Source organism: Staurois parvus, unplaced genomic scaffold (genome assembly GCF_062004578.1).
Source record: "Staurois parvus isolate SC_StPar_1 unplaced genomic scaffold, SC_StPar_1.0 ptg000639l, whole genome shotgun sequence".
NCBI lineage: Eukaryota > Metazoa > Chordata > Amphibia > Anura > Ranidae > Staurois > Staurois parvus.
In genome coordinates, this window is record NW_028318435.1 from 4494562 (window position 1) to 4512059 (window position 17498).

General features: G+C 41.7%; 2 protein-coding genes across 3 annotated transcripts in view; one reads left to right on the forward strand and one right to left on the reverse strand.

Moving 5' to 3' along the window:
* The window catches only part of LOC149449057 (ureidoglycolate lyase-like), a 49835-nt gene extending 45915 nt beyond the window's left edge, over positions 1-3920 (forward strand). Inside the window, exon 15 of the mRNA XM_089693902.1 lies at positions 3603-3920. Within this exon, the coding sequence (XP_089550028.1) occupies positions 3603-3726 (124 nt within the window). The 3' untranslated portion in view covers positions 3727-3920. The remainder of the gene's footprint in view (positions 1-3602) is intronic.
* A 7884-nt stretch (positions 3921-11804) lies between these two features.
* The window catches only part of NAA15 (N-alpha-acetyltransferase 15, NatA auxiliary subunit), a 59264-nt gene continuing 53570 nt past the window's right edge, over positions 11805-17498 (reverse strand). For both annotated transcript variants that reach the window (XM_089693904.1, XM_089693903.1), the window contains exon 20: positions 11805-14190. In XM_089693904.1, the coding sequence (XP_089550030.1) occupies positions 13990-14190 (201 nt within the window). In that variant the 3' untranslated portion in view covers positions 11805-13989. The remainder of the gene's footprint in view (positions 14191-17498) is intronic.

Sequence of the window (17498 nt, forward strand, 5' to 3'; positions counted from 1 at the left end):
AGGCATGTGCCCTCCAAGTTTGATAAAGTTTGGGGAGGGTGCATTAACTCCACCTCTACTGCCTCTGAATGAATTTGCTACAATATTCTTAATTCTTACCACTGTTTCAGTCTGTGCTATATTCATACTGAACATTTAAAAATCTTCGGCAGCTTTCTCGAATACTGCCTCTACAGTTGTATTCAAAATAATAGCAGTCAGACATCACTAACCTGATCACTGCTTTTGGTAGAAATAATATTTCTACATGGCAAATAATTTACTAGCAGGTGTAATAGAAATCCAACAGACCCAACATTCATGACATGCATGCTGCTGATTCTGTGTAACTGAATCACTAATTGAAAGGGGCATGTTCAAAATAATAGCAGTGTGGAGTTCTATTAGTGAGGTCATCCATTCTTTGAAAAACAGGTGGCAATTATTGCCCTTATTTAAGGAAGGAAGGCAGCAAATGTTGTACATGCTGGTTACAGTGCATTTCTCTCTGAAATTCTGAGGAAAATTGGTCGTTCCAGACATTGTTCAGAAGAACAGCATACCTTGATTAAAAAGTTGGAGAGGGGAAAACATATAAAGAAGTGCAGAAAATTATAGGCTGCTCAGCTAAAATGATCGCAAATGCTTTAAAATGGCAACCAAAACCTGAAAGACGTGGAAGAAAGGGGAAAACTACCATTTGAATGGATAGAATAGCAAAAATGGCAAGGACTCAGCCAACAATCAGCTCCAGGAAGATCAAAGAAGATCTAAAGTTACCTGTGAGTTACAATTAGAAGATGCCTATGTGAAACCAAGCTGTCTGCAAGAAGTCCCCCGCAAAGTCCCACTGTTGAAAAAAAGACATGTGCTGAAGAAGTTACAATTTGCCAAAGAGCACATTGACTGGCCTAAAGAGAAATGGCGCAACATTTTATGGACTGATGAAAGTAAGATTGTTCTTTTTGGGTCTAGTGGCCGGAGACAGTTTGTCAGACGACCCCCAAACACTGAATTCAAGCCACAGTACACTGTGAAGACAGTGAAGCATGGTTGCGCAAGCATCATGATATAGGGATGTTTCTCATAGTACGGTGTGGGCCTATTTATCGCATACCAGGGATCATGGATCAGTTTGAAGAGGTCATGCTGCCTTATGCTGATGAGGAAATGCCCTTGAAATGGATGTTCCAACAAGACAACGACCCCAAACACACCAGTAAAGGTGCAACATCTTGGTTCCAGACCAACAAGATTGACGTTATGGAGTGGCCAGCCCAATCCCCGGATCTTAATCCAATAGAAAACCTGTGGGGTAACATCAAAAATGCAGTTTCTGAGGCAAAACCAAGAAATAGAGAAGAACTGTGTAATGTAGTCCAATCATCCTGGGCTGGAATACCTGTTCACAGGTGCCAGAAGTTGGTTGACTCCATGCAACACAGATGTACAGCAGTTCTCAGAAACAGTGCTTATACAACTAAATATTAATTAAGGAAAGCAAAATCTTCAAACATTTTTCAGTTTATATAGTGAATGTTTGAATTTGTAAAGAAGAATACAAACACTGCTATTTTTTTGAACAGTCTAATATTCACTTTTCTTCAATTTTTTTTAGAGGAACAACACAAATTTGATATATTTTTCTTCATGTTTTGATTTGGAATAGAATGTGTAGTGTTCCCAATGCATTTTTGTGTATGGAAATAAAAGCTATTAGAAGGATTTTGAGCTTTATTCACTTTTTTCAACACACTGCTATTATTTTGAACACAACTGTATGTCCTCTTCATTCCCCTTTGATTTAGTGTCCTCTAGGATCAACATGTCAGAGTCTGACTTTGTTTGAGAAACAGGTGTTTTTGTGCTCTTCTCAAAGAGAACTACATTAAGGCTGTAATCTCTCAGAGGAGTTGAGACATAGGTGCAGAAATATCAGCTTTTGTCAAATAGGCTGCTTGTTGTGTGCCTGTCATAGAGCTAGAATCAGATACTGTTGCCGATGTCAAGGTAGATTCTTGCTCCTTAGTAATGGGCACATTGTGCTGTGCAGGCCTTCGGCAGAGCAATTTTATGCTTGTTTAGAGTTGACTTCCTTTTGCTTGATCTATGTCATCACTACAAGTGAGGGACTTGCCCTGTGGGATACTCATGGAGTAAAGTGTGGGAGATAGGGTAAGTGTGTCTAGTAAGAGTACACATCAACTCATGTGAAGATCATACTGCAATGAATCATTGGGGGGGAAAAGGGCAGGAGGAAGCTAGTATCTTATATAGGCTCTATGTAGATACGGCATTCAAGTGTGCGACCAGTGTTGTGATGTAAGCCCAGGTCATCCACCTAAAAAAAATTAGATGTGAATGGATGAATTTTAGCACCAAGGCATTGCCTGTCACAGTAGGCATAACTCCAAAAGTGTCTTCAGAGTTCCACAATGATGAATCACAGCCCTGGACCTGTATAACACAAGCCCCAAGTGCTGAGGTGAGATCCTCACTCAGGGTCCAGTGTCAAAAACATTACTGGCTGGTCAAACAGCGTGGTGGCTGGGTACAGCTCTCAAAGTTTCACTGAGGTTGCACTGATCCAGGTATACGACTTCTGACTGGTCTGTTGTGCTCTAGGAAGATAACTTCCGGAGCGCCAACACTGCTCCCTATGGTCCGAGTTCCTTTAAAAGGCAGAGTCGCTAAAACCGCTATACTCACCCCTTCTGCCCATTCACAGAAGCCTTAGTATTATGTGAACGAATTCACAAAATACAAAGGGTTCTGTGAATAGGCAGCAGAGAGGTGGGTATAACTTTCCTGTGTGCTTCGCTCCTCTCACAGCTGGGGGTGTATCCTGCAGGACTGCAATAAACCTGTCACACATAAGTAAAGAAAGAAGTCCCAAAGGAGACATGCATCTAATTGGACTTGGCTCATAGTGTGCCTCCACTTTTTGCAAAGTTACTGAATTCCCAGAATTCAGCTTTAAGGCTCCGTTCACACTTGTGAATAGAGGCAACTGCAATCACCTCCAGGGGACTTAGAAGTGATTGGGAAGGCCTATTCAAAGCAACGGAAGGCTGAAAGCACCTACAGCTTTTTGCAGGTGTTCACATATAATCAGTCATGTAGTGATTACTTGCAGATAATCTGCACTGGACAGACTGTTTGCATCAAGGGCTGATCATTAACAGACGATCACTGGATGACTGGTTACATGCAAATGGCTGGAAATAGCGGTTGGTGCTGTCAGCCTCCCATTGCTTTGAAAAGTGTTTCTCACCTGCAGCTATTCACAAGGAACCCCGCCGAGTCTCCCATTGAAAATCAAAGTGGAAAGCTAATAGAAACCTACAGTATGTGTTGTGATGTTTTAGAATTACTTCACAGTATAAGCAGCTAAAAGGGCCAGTGTGAGCCTGTTTTAAAGGTTTTACGTCTTGTGAAGAATACATACTTTAATATCAACAGTCTGGGCACAGAGGCACTTTAAGTACATTTAGGATCATTATGCATGGAGGTTAGATATTATGTGCAGAAAAACCAGTGGCGTTATTATCAGACTGGGCTCTTTAATACACAATTCACCCATAAATATGAAAAGTGTTTTTTTTTTTTTTTTTAATTTATAGACAGAAAAGAAGACTTCTTACTGCATCTGAAATATTCATGGAGGTGGTTCAAAAGAGAGACTTCCCAGAATTCATCACAACTTACCTCAACATGGAGCACACTTTTGTCTGTAATCATTTTTGAGAATTTCTTTTAAAGCTGACACTAAATATTGGATGGAATGCCATAAAACCAACTAGGTAGTAAAGCAGTACAGAAAAAAAATGGAAAATAAACTAGTCTAAACCAGAATTTGCATGTATAAAGCATGGAAATAGTATTTTTCAGATGACAATGAGAACGTTGTTCAATATTAAAGTGATACTAAAGGCTTACAATTTTTTTTTCTAAAAATAACAAACATGGTTTACTTACCTTATTTTTAGCAGAAGACACCCCACCTCTGTCACAGGATCTGACAGTAGCGGGTGGCCAATAGCTCCTGCTGCCTCAGCAAAGCCTGGGAGTGAGGACTCTGGTAAGTATAAGGTGGGTAGGGGGCCATACTGCTACCTAAACATTTTTTACCATAATGCAAGGAATGCATCAAGGTAAAAATGTTTAGGCTTTACAACCACTTTAACATTAGAGATGAAGCGTCAACATGGTTTTAAAATTTGCATAGATTGGACTAGAACTACACAGGTACTCAGACAAGGTAATGGACACTGTGAATGCAGTGCTCCAAGTTGCTTTGCCTTTAGACCCCAAAATATGCCTGTTGGGTGTATTGGATGACCCTCAGTTGACTGATTATTCCCCGGTAGCCATTAACAGGGCTTTGTTCCAAGCCAGAAATCTCATTTTACAACACTAGAAGGCGGAGCAGCCGCCGACATGTAGAGAATGGGTGGAACGAATGGGCCATACATTGCGCTTAGAGAAACGTATATTTCAACATGGGGGATGCCATGGAAAGTTTAACAAGCTGTGGAATAACTGGTTAGCCACACCAGGAGTATCCTCCATGTATCTGGTATTGGATAGATTCCTATAGTTACTCTCCCATTGGGACATGACTCACTACCTCATTATTTGGGTTGGTGCATTTGCCTTATGGTTGGTATTGATACTTCCATGTGCGTGTGTGTACTCATTGTATCTGCTGAAATCTTGTGTAATGAAGGGGTTGACCCCTTGTTTCACTTAGTCTTTTCTTGATTTAAAAAAAAAAAAAAAAAAAAGCTTTTACTAGAAATCAGGCTTATGTAGCTTTATCATGTAATAATAAACATGCAAGATCACCACAGAAACTTGGAATACATCACAATGATACAAAGGCATTCATATTCATGACTAGTTGGGCTGCTACCTTCAGGTGAACAGACACTGGCAAAAAAAAAAAAATTCCCAACTTGGCTAAGCCTCATTTCTGTAATAAGTAATGAGGAACAAACCAGAAGGGAAGGATCTCTGTGTTCTTTAAAGTATTCCAAGAAAAGGAATTTACAGGTAAACCAAAAATCCTAATTTCTTAGTCATACATCAAAGGATATAGAGGCGTTCATATTCATGACTGCTTGGAATATCCCAAATCACTGAACATGAGGGGTGGGCAACAGCAAGAAAGATCAACACAAAAATATTTCAAAAACAGAACAGAGGGAAACCACACTCCAAAGCCGCCTGCAAGACCAAAACTGGCAACTACCTAAACATCTACCTGGAAAAAGTTAGTAAACGTGTGAAGAGAAGGCTAGGTAGCAGGCTTACAAATGTGAATAGAAGCTTGATGCTGAATAACCATGGAAGCACTGACATTCCTTGACCAGGAAAGAAGGAACCTTGCCCTTAATTCCATAGGCCTGAGAAATGAACGGATGAATCCACTTAAAGTGGATCAAGCAGCAGTCTGACCCTTTTCCTTAGGATTAAGACCAATATCAACAGACGGCAACACTAAAATTAAAAACAGTATAATCAGCACAAGGGACATAGCAGTCAGTAGAATGCGCCCCTTGTGTTGATTCCTTTTCTTTCAGTTGAAATCCCCTCTTCTTGGCCAAACCAGTTTGTTCAGAATCACCAGAATGCCCTCCACCTTTATCCTGTGCAACATAAGTAGCAGCTGAAATGGAGGAAAAGCATAGATTAGGGATATCTGATCCCAAGGAGTCACCAAAGCATCTGCCACATATGCCTGAGGATCCCTGGTTCAGGACACAAACCTGTCAAGTTTGTTGTTAAATCTGGACGCCAAAAGATCCACATATGACAACCCCGCAGAACAGACAAATCTCTGCAAAAAAATCTGGGTGAAGGATCCATTCTCCTGGATTCAACTGCTGATGGCTAAGAAAGTCCAACTGCCAATTTTTCCCATCAGAAATGTGCAAACCCCAAAGGTGGGCAGACTAGTATAGGAGAGCCAGTTGAATTGCCCAAAGTTCCAGGAAGTTGATCAGCAACATCTGATCCTCTGATGACCATGTTCTCTAAAATGGGAAAATACTACAAAACACCTTCCCAGCCTAACAGGCTGGAACCCATCATCAAGGCCTTCCAGTTCATCATCAGGATTTCCCTCCCAGAATATTCACCATTCCAGAGCTGACCTGGTCTTGGGAATCAGATGCATTGGTAGATCCACAGATTCCTGACATTTGCCCCAGTAAAACTGAGGACCAAAAGGCAGCTACCGCCTGCCCCAGCACCTCCATTCATGCATGAATGAATTGGGGGACCTTCCAACAACCAGGGACTCCACCTGGGTCCAAAGAGACAGACATTCCTTCTGTGGAAGCAGAACCTTCACCTCTGCAATTTTGAGTACTAAGCCTAAGTAAGCCAGATGCTGTGTCAGAACCCAGGCTGACTTCTGAAAGTCCAACACTCAGCTGAACTTGTCCAGGTGTTTCACTGTCTACTTGACATCAGTTTGTGAGCTCCCCTGAGAAGCAGCTCATGCAGGTACCCCACAATGGGGACACTCTAGGTCCTCAAAAACCCCAGAACCTAAACACCTTGGCAAAGACTCTGGTGGCAGTGCACAGACAGAATGGCAATCCTGCAAATCACAGAAACCATTGGTAAGGGTGGAAAAAAAAAATTAGAATATTTAGGTTGAAATCTTTGACTTGAAAATACTTTTCAGCGCATAAAGTGTTGAAAGCAGCTCTAGCAGACCAGGTGGCTACAAAGGTGAATGAAACTCCTTCCACCCACATATTTGAGGGCACCCCTTTACTGTGAGGATATGTCTCTGGAACTATAGGACTTGGGTATCCAGGTCTTCTTACAGAAGTAGGATGTAGGCTTTTACAGAGCCTGAGGCCGGTTGCTTAAGAAATGCACTATTCTTGTATTCTGAAGGCATCACTAATTTCTGACTTGTTACCTATGAACGCCTCTTTAGGGGTAAGAGCAGGTTTTTACCTACAGTCACCTTTTGGATGAAGGCACTCTAAGATGGTCCAAAATGAGCATTTGTACTCAAAGGACTGTCTTACAATTTTCTTCAATTTTCTTCACACAAATAGAGCTTTCTTTCGGTGGTATTTGATCACCTGTGCGCTTTTTATTTTTCACGCTATAAACAAAAAAAGACCAAAAATTGTGAAGAAAAACGATATTTTTTACTTTCAGCTATAAAAAAATATATAGTAAACTCAAAGTTGGTTATAAATTTAGGCCAAAATGTATTCTTCTACATGTTTTTGGTAAAAAAAAATCCCAATAAAGTGTATATTGATTGCTTTGTGTGAAAGTTATAGCGTCTACAAACTATGGTATAGATACTGCAATTTACGCCATTTTTTTGCTATACAGCGCTGCGCTAGTTTAACGGACAATTGCGCGGTCATGCAATACGGTACATAAATGAAATTTACATCCTTTTTTTTCCCACAAATTGAGCTTTCTTTCGGTGGTATTTGATCGCCTGTGCATTTATTTTTTGCGCTATAAAAAAAAAAAAAAAGGCTGACAATTTTGACGAAAAAAACAATATTTTGGACTTTTTGCTATAAAACGTGTCCAGTAAAAAAAAAATTAAAAATCAAATTTAGTCGTAAATTTCTGCCAAAATGCATTCTGCGAAATGTCTTTGCTACAAAAAACCCCAATACGTGTAAATTAATTGGTTTACGTGAAAGTTATAGCGTTTACAAATGGCGGAAAAGATACTGGGATTTTTATTATTTTTTTTATACTAATAATGGCGGCGATCAGTGACTTATGGCGGCGATCAGCGACTTATGGCGGGACTGCGGCGGACATTCTGACACGGGGGGAACTGACTTGGGGTCACTGACATCCCCAGGGACACCAATAGTGATCAATGCAAAAAACAAAACAAAAAACACTGACACTGTACTAATGGCACTGGGGAGGAAGGGGTTAACTTTATTATTCAGTGAAAGGGTTAACTGTGTGAGGGGACTGTTTTACTAGGGGGCGGGGATGTGTACTGCAGGGAACACCGCTGATCGGGACAGATAAACTCTTCTGTCCTGATTAGCGTGTCAGGAGCTGTCAGGGAACTGACAGAAAGCACAGCTACTACAGCTGTGCTCTCTGTCACTGATTGCCGCTAATCGCTGGGACATAGCCGGTAACGACCGGCTGTGACCCGGCGACTGACATCTGCGGCCGTGATCAGCAGGACAGGTAGGGCGGCGGCGCACCTTGCGCGTGCCCCCGTTTTAAAAACACACATTTTAAAACGTGGTTTTGCCCAGCCGTGCCGCCCTGTCGCCGCATTTCTACAGTGGCTGGGCGGCATGTGGTTAAAGTGTTACTAAACCCAGCACCCTTACTATATCTGGTCTCCCACAGTACACAGAATATGGAAATGAAACTATTTTAGTAAATATAAATGGCTAAATACCTTTTCTCATCAGCAGTTAGAGCACTTTTGTGACTTCTATCAGTGTCCAGCAGAGCACTGGTTATAGCTTGTAGGAGGAATTTTCATTCTCCTGTAGCAAAATGCAGGACCCTTGATCTCGGTCTGGAGAGTGCCGATTGGCCCTGTACTGATCACATGCACCCTCCCAAGAAAAAACAAACAAACCCTAAACTCTCTAGCAATGCACACTAAACTGAGCATGAGCAGAGTGACTCCACACAATATGTCTTATCAGGAGATAAGAGTGGGGGCACTGGAAGAAGGGGAGGGTCAGAGAAGTCAGGATCAAATAGCATTTTTACACAATGCAGAGGATTAACCCCTTTGGTTCCACAGTGAGTACAACAAGTATGCTTTACTGCATATACACACTGATTTTTACTGCTGTGGGTTTAGTAATACTTTAGGAGCTTGACAAACTCCCACCTCAGTCTGCAGAGCCACTCCTAGCAAAAAGGACCACGCCCTAATGAGGGCCTCTAACCTCTTATCTCTGGTCTGTTTTAAAGACTGGGGCCACCAGGGTAGGAAATGGCTGGATCAACATCCAGAGAACTCCCATTTTTTGTAGTTCATGAGGTATGGCTGAGATGTGCCCAATCTATATGCATCAAGTCCTTCAAGTGGGAGTGAACTGTAAAGGACTTCGGTTTTGGTTGTTGCCAAATAATTCTGTGATTTTAGAGAAATAGGATGTTGGCAGCACCAACTTCAGGTTAGTGCACACCACATCTGCCAGGAAGCCCAGAGGTTTTCTGTGCCCGAGGCAGCCCTGGACCCTGAGATTCCTCAACCATAAAAGATTCCTGATCTTTAACAGCTTACTCCCTTTTCTCTGTGAGGATTTTCCTCCAATGTCTCATCTTCTCTCAAAAGTACAGCCCAGTAGTTCCAAACCAATGAAACCCCGAGGGCTATTTGGAATCCACCCTCTAATCCTTCCCCCCACCTCTCAACCTTCAGCAAGCTGTGAAATTGTGTAGGTAAAGAGGCATATAAAACCCAGAAGAGTAGAACCACCCAGCTGAGAGGAGTGTTGACCTTTGCCAGTCACCCCTAATAGATGTTTCCCAATACTTGCTGTACCTGCTGCCTAAGCAGAGGCAGCTGCAAATGTACAGGGCCGAAGGCAGAACATCATTGATCAGTGAGCCATCTGTGTGGTGCAACCAGTGCAGAAATGACATGACTCACAATGCACATGTATTTACATCTTGTACAGGTAAAATGGCGTTAACAAAATCCCTGCCTGTCCCTGTTGAGCTGCACTGCTGTCATATGTCGAACTGCACAAAGAAAAACTGCCTAAACACCCCCTTTTCCCCGCTAGAACACTGCTAGAGAGGACTGCCACATGCTCCACCAAAATCAAAGGCATGCACCAGTCCATAGCTGCAGAGCCGGAATGCCCTATCTTCACCCATTACAATGGGTGCACCCCAGAGTGTCTTTAGGGACTCAGCTCTTGTACAAGGATCACTGCCCTGGACCTATATATCACTCTGCAATTTAGATCACTGCCTGCAGGATCCAGCAGCAGCATTTAAGGATGTCCCCACTTTTGCCTGCCAGATAATCTCTCTTGATCAAGTCGTAGCAACCGTTCAAATGAAGCCCTCCTCTACCTGAGCAGGGGTGTTAGGATGGGTCAGGAAGTCGAGCACTAAGTCCTTACAAGGAAATATTCAGGGAAACATCTCCAGGCATATCCATCACCCAAGTACACTAGCTAAAAACTGAGCCTTAGCTGGGAGAGTTTATACCTGGGCAGGGATTCCCGTCTGTTTGGGCTTTGTCCATTCACCTAAATTTTGCAGCATAACCCAGGTAGTCATAAATATGAATTGTTCTGTGTCCTGTGATGTACAATTTAAAAATGTTAGTACGTTTTACAGGGAAAAGCAAACAATTAATGCTCACAAATACCAAGACATTCTGCATGTATTGTGGCAGGAGTCAGCTCAAACTGTTATGCAAAGACCTTGGAAGTTCTTCTGCCAAGAATAGCTATACTGCTTATTTGAGATCTCACCCCTTAATGCATTCCAAGCATCCTTGGTTTGTATGTTTGATGCAATATAGTAAAAGACCTCTATAGCATCTTGCACCTGCCACTAAAACCAGCACTTAAAATGTCAGTATTACATGACCATCTCATCTAGTATTTTGCCAATTTATTTATCCCTTTACAAGTAAAAATAATAAATAGAACCCTTGCCTCTAAGTTTAAGTAACCATGATATCTAGCTATTTTCACTGTGTGATGAATAAAGCTGGTCATAGTAAAAAAATTTAAAACCCCTATGAAGTGTGAGTAAACCTCAGCACACACATAGCTTCCCTCAACTAGATATACATTTGCAAAAACTGCCTTGCATTTATGAGTCCTTGAGCAAGGGTTACATATACACCCATAAGCCACAACTTTATGACCACCCACCTAATATTGAGTAGGTCCCTCTTTTGCCACAGAAACAGCCCTGAAGCATCGAGGCATGGATGTCACTAGAACTCTGAAGGTATGCTGTGGCATCAGGTACCAAGGTGTCAGTAGGTCTTTTAAATGTTGTAAGTTGTGACCACTATAGATCAGACTTGTTTTCCAGCACATCTCATAGATGTTAGATTGGACTGAGTCTGAATGAATTTGGAGACCAAAGTCAGCACATCCAACTCGTCGTGTTCCTAAAACTCTTCTTGAACCATTTTTGCAGAGTGGTAGGGCTCATTATCCTGCTGAAAGAGGCCACTGTCACCAGGAAATACCATTTCCATGAAGGAATGTACTTGGTCAGCAACAATCTTTAGGTAGGTAGTACATGTTGTCAAGTAACATCAACGTGAATGGCAGAACCCAAGGTTTTCCAGCAGAACACTGCCCCTGACAGCGTGCTTTCTTTCCATACTACAACCTGGTGCCATCTCTTCCCAGGGTAAGAAATGTCCACGCACCCAGCTATCCACATGATGTAAAAGAAAACAGGATGCATCAGCGTAATTCACCTCCTTCCATTGTTCTGTGGTCCAGTTCTGATTCTCATGTGTCCATGGTAGATGCTTTTGGCTGTGCACACAGGTCATCATAGGCACCCTGACTGACAAAGCCCAAACACACAACAAACTGCAATGCCCATTTTTTCTGTTTTCAACACATCAACTTTGAGGACAACATGTTTACTTGCTGCCTTCTCTAGCCCACTGACTTTCAGTTGCCATTGTAATGAAATATACAAATATATAAATATATAAAAAAAGTTCACTTAACTTGTCAATAGTCAAAGTTAGGGCTGATCAATGTATATACAGATGTGATTAGCAGCTTTGGGCACAACACACTGATCACGTGTTTACACATGACACTCATTATTAAGAGTAAAGATAAAAGCGGGACAAGTTCTTTATTTAAATGGGGAAGGATGGACAACAAGCCATAAACAACAAAGTTCATAATCTTCTCTCTCACGAACCTTGCAATGCACTGAATCAAGCCAATCTTTCTTGATATCCCCTCATGCAGTCAATCGTCAGTTAAACGGAGAAATTTGTAAACTTTGTGGCCTGTCTGCATGGTTCAGTACCATTTAGAGTCAGAGGCACCTGAAAGATCTGGTAAATGACAGGGTGTGATGTAGGATAAGTGAAAACTTGTCCTTTCTCTCTTGCACTCTGCTCAGATTTAGGTGGAGCTAAATCCACGCACAGGTTATGTAAAGCAATATCAAATGTACAATATATATTAAAATATGAATCAACTTTTAAATGACCAGACCAAACTGATACTTCAAATTTTGGCCAGTATTTCAACTCATCCACAGGCTTCCCGTTTTATGCAAGACGTTTGACTAGAAGACTGAAAGCAAGTCCTCAGGTCCCTGTTATAGCATTAAAAGGGAATCTCACATTCCCTACTGGATTTTTCATTTCAAATACATTTTGGACAATAGCAGAGAAGCAAGATGGCATGATGATGGATTTCAGTTCCGAGAACCCATGCTGCACCTCCCACCAGGAATAAGACACCAATAAGTGGTTAACTTTTTTAGCATCTACCAAAATTGGAGTTTTCAAGTTCATTTAGAATGTGTCTGACTCTTGAGTATATACAGGAGCTGTAACCAAGGAATCACATGATTCGATCAAATTGGCTCAAGTGTATGCAGTAGAGTTAACTGAGGAATCACATGATTCGGTTAAATTGGCTCAAGTGTATGCAATAGAGTTAACCGAGAAATCACATGATTCGGTCAGATTGGCTCAACTAGTAACATTTTTCAAAAGGTTTATTGCATTATATTTGGTACCTCATGTTTGACAACAAAAAAGAAACAACATAGGTAACTGCAGAGAGAAGCTGGTCTGTTATTGGAAGAGGGGAAAACAGTATCTGCCGCTCCACTGCAAAGTGTAGAGCCAATCCGGTAACTGAGCAAGTAGTAGAGCTTTTAGAAATCAAGTGTTTCAAGTATAACAAATTTGTGACACTGTGGAAATAATCCAGAGGTATCTAAATTGCAGTATCTTTTTAATCTGCATAATATAAGCAAGGCCTGCTGAGGTTGTACTTGTCCCAAAAGACCACCAGCCTACTGTGAAGTCATGTCTCCAAAAGGTGGGTGGATTACACTGCATTTCATCCCACCAAGGGAAAAAAAAAAAAAAAAAGGCGGATTTTTCTAAACCACTTCTGTTGATGCCACAACACAGTGCATGAATTCTTTTGGTTCTTGCAATAAAGTTTCAATGTTTGGCAAAAACAATATTAATAGGAAAAAAAAAGTGTTGGGCCTAGTTTTTTTCAAATTATATTAATGAAAGGTACTCAAGTTTGTTTCAAATAGATTATTCTAAAATCGATCAAAAATAATAAAAAAAAAGTGTAAGCACAAACACCTTTAAGTATCTCGAGAACTTTTCTTAAGATAATATACTGTATGTTGCAGAATGTCCGCTATTCTCCAGATACCCATTTTGTTATATGCCACTGAATATCACACTTCCTCTCTAGGTCTCTGCAAACTGTGGAGTACTTCAAATGACCTGGAAATTCCAGAACATCTCTTGTGCTCAATAAAAAAAGAAAAAAAATCCAGTGCTAAAACAGCATTCTGACCCTGTGCAATGTCCGAGCTGTCTGTACACAGCAGGCCCCTCTGACATTATTGGGAGTGTGCTGTCCGGGAGCATTCATCTCTAAAAAGACAAGATTGGAAGTAATATTTGTGCCGCACACCTGCTCTGACCACTGTAACCCCCTTTTTGCATTTTTCATAAATTAATTGCTTTAAAAACAGGGTAGCTTACTCAGATTTTATTCCCTCTTTAAATTTTAGCAGCAAAGGTTATTTAAAGAAACCAATCCACCCCTATAGTCAAATACATCATTAATCTCCATTTCTTTTTAAATCTTCAGCAGGATATAAAAAAAGTAAAACAATCTTTAAAGGCAATGATTCTTTTACTCCTTTCATTCTCCACATAAGTTACAGAGCAATACAGCAGGTGCGTGACAAAAATATTAGATAGTTGATATGGTCCAATGTCTGTTCGATATCAGCCGTTCACATTTCATTCGCCAGTTCTTCGGGTTCTGCTGAACTATCTCCATTAATTGTGATACTCATGTCCTCGTCATAGCCAGGTGGCATGAAAGATAAAGCATAAGGGTAGAGCTTGTGGGAGCTGGCTCTGTAGGACTCAGCAGCTTCTTTGTTGTCTCCTAAGCTGCCATCACGCAAGGCTTCCAGCACCTCAGTGCAGGTCTGCAAGTCATGGGAATAAGAAAAAAGGAAACAAAATCACTCTGGATGAACTATATATAGATCGCAATCAATCAAAGCAATGGAAATGTGTAGGTAGCTTTTGTGTACCAATGTTCAGTTCACAAGATGGAGAAGGGATTTGTTGAATGTAGCATTCATTGAGATAAGAGAAAGGTGTGGGTATTTCTTTTTTATTCATTTGTAAAATACACTGCTCAACAAAATTAAAGGAACATTTTGAAAGCACATCAGATCTCAATGGGGAAAAATATCATGCTGGATATCTATACTGATATGGACTGGATAATGTGTTGGGAACATAAGAATGCTCCATCGTTTGATGGAAATGAAAATTATCAACCTACAGAGGACTGAATTCAAAGACACCCCGAAAATCAAAGTAAAAAAATTATGCAGCAGGCCAGTCCATTTTGCTGAAATTTCATTGCACCAACTCAAAATGGTACTTAGTAGTTTGTATGGCCCCCACATGCTTGAATGCATGCCTGATGTCAGAGCATGCTCCTAATGAGACGATGGATGGTGTCCTGGGGTATTTCCTCCTAGATCTGGACCAGGGCATCACTGATCTCCTGGACAGTCTGAGGTGTAACCTGGCACGTCGGATGGACCGAAACATAATATACCAGAAGTGTTCTATTGGATTTAGGTCAGGCAAGCGTGGGGGCCATCCAATGGTATCAATTTCTTCATCCTGCAGGAACTGCCTGCATACTTTCGCCACATGAGGCCCGGCATTGTCGTGCACCAGGAGGAACTCAGGACCCACTGCATCAGTGTAGGGTCTGACAATGGGTCCAAGGATTTCATCCCGATACCTAATGGCAGTCAGGGTGCCATTGTCTAGCCTGTAGAGGTCTGTGCGTGCCTTCATGAATATGACTTCCCAGACCATCACTGACCCACCAACAAAAAAGTGATGCTAAATGATGTTATAGGCAGCATAATGTTCTCCACGGCTTCTCCAGACCCTTTCACGTCTGTCACATGTGCTCAGGGTGGAACCTGCTCTCATCTGTAAAAAACACAGGGCGCCAGTGGCACACCTGCCAATTCTGGTGTTCAATGGCAAATGCCAGTCAAGCTCTATGGTGCCGGGCAGTGAGCACAGGGCCCACTAGAGGACGTTGGATCCTCAGGCCACCCTCATGAAGTCCATTTCTGATTGTTTGGTCAGAGACATTCACACTAGTGGCCTGCTGGAGGTCATTTTGTAGGGCTCTGGCAGTGCTCATCCTGTTCCTCCTTGCACAAAAGAGCAGATACCGGTTCTGCTGATGTGTTAAGGACCTTCTATGGCTCTGTCCAGCTCTCCTAGAATAACTGCATGTCTCCTGGAATCTCCTCCATGCTTTTGAGACTGTGCTGGGAGACACAGCAAACCTTCTGGCAATGGCACGTATTGATGTGTCATTCTGGAGGAGTTGGACTGCCTGTGCAACCTCTGTAGGGTCCAAGTATCGCCTCATGCTACCAGTAGTTACAATGACCCTAGCCAAATGCAAAACTAGTGTAAAAACAGTCAGAAAAGAGGAGTAGGGAAAAATGTCAGTGGCCTCTACCTGTAAAACCATTCCTGTTTTGGGGGTCGTCTCATTGTTGCCCATCTGGTGCACCTGTTAATTTCATTAACACCAATGCAGCTGAAACTGATTAACAACCCCCTCTGCTACTTACCTGACCAGATCAATATCCCAGGATTTTCATTGACTTGATGCTATACTCTGATTAAAAAGTGTTCCTTTAATTTTTTTTGAGCAGTGTATTTGTAATACACTTTGAAGTCTATCAATAAGGCCTCATGCACACAGGACATTAAAAAACAAAACAAATAAAACAATAAAACTCTCTAAGAAGCTATACTGCTGGCTGCAGCTTTCTTGTAGAAAAAATGCCTGATGCTTGTAAAAGTAATGCTTTTACAAGCACGTTTACAAACGTTAAGCACTTGGGCGTTAATTTCTGGCCACTGAAATGAATTAACGCTCAAGTGCTAAACTCACCTAACGTTTAGACGCTTTTAGCCACATCAAGCCTTTTTTTCTACCAAAACACCGCTGGTCCTGGATGCACTGGCCCGGGGTTTTTCTTCCTGCTGATAAATGCTACTGCTACTAAAATCATCTAAAATTCTATATGTGCATGTATACAGAGGATAGGGCCGTTTGAATGCAGAAAAAACAAAAAAACAAAAATGCGCATGACGCACCTAAAAGTGGCTGCAAAACACACCCAGTGTGCATGAGGCCAAAATGTTTTCACACAACGTTCACCCAAAATTCACACATGGATTGGGAAATGTGTGAATTTTGGGTGAAAGCTGTGAAAACATTTATAAATAGACTGTCTAATGTTTTACCACTGTTTATAATACAATTCCTATTTCTTTTGCCAGCAGCAGTTTGTCTTTTTGAGGCTCCATCCACACAGCTTTAAAAACACTACTTCTAGAGGCATTTAGTTTTTATTTTGTTATGCCTCTAGAAGCAACTAATATTATCCTCTGTGTCCATGTACACTTTGTAGTCTAGAGAGATTTAAAGCTCAGCGTTTAGGAGCAGGAAAAAAAAAAACAAAAAACAAAAAAAAAAAAAAAACACACTTTTTGTTTAGTGTTTTTCTGCTGGAAAAATCGCTCTCAAAAACGTGAATGCTCCTACACGCTCCTAAGAGCTATGAATGGAGAGTTGTTAATGAGCAGGCGGCCGCCGCATCCTTAACAACCGATGGCTTATCAATCAATGACTCACTCACTCACCGCTGACAGCTGATCATAAACAAAAGAATGCCGGCATTTGGGGGAGAACAAGCGAGCGCCCTCCTGAACCACATTATGCCACATGTCCTCAACATGGGGGGTGCTTTGATGAGGACAAGGGCCTCTTCTGCAGGCAGGGGGCTTATCTGAATATGGAAGCCTCAATTTTAAGATCCTACCCTCACCCCCTTGTGAATGAGTATGCAGTACTTATTCACAAAAAAGAGTAAAGACAGGAGCCAGCTTTTGACAAGCCTTTTTTTTTTTTTTTTTTTTTTTTTTAAAGTCCCCTGGTGTAGCTCCATCGTCAATCACAACGAACGCCGCTCCACCAACCCGCATCACTGGATGACCTCGCCTCCTTGTAGCTACAAAAACTGTACCTGACTTTTAAAAAACAGCCACTTACCTGTCCCTCGGTCCTGTGGTGTGTCCCCCACAGGTCGTTTCACCGGACGTCCTGTATTCCAGGAGGCCGGCATCTTCACTGTGGGCACCCGGCTGTGATAGCTTGCGGCTTCATAGCTGG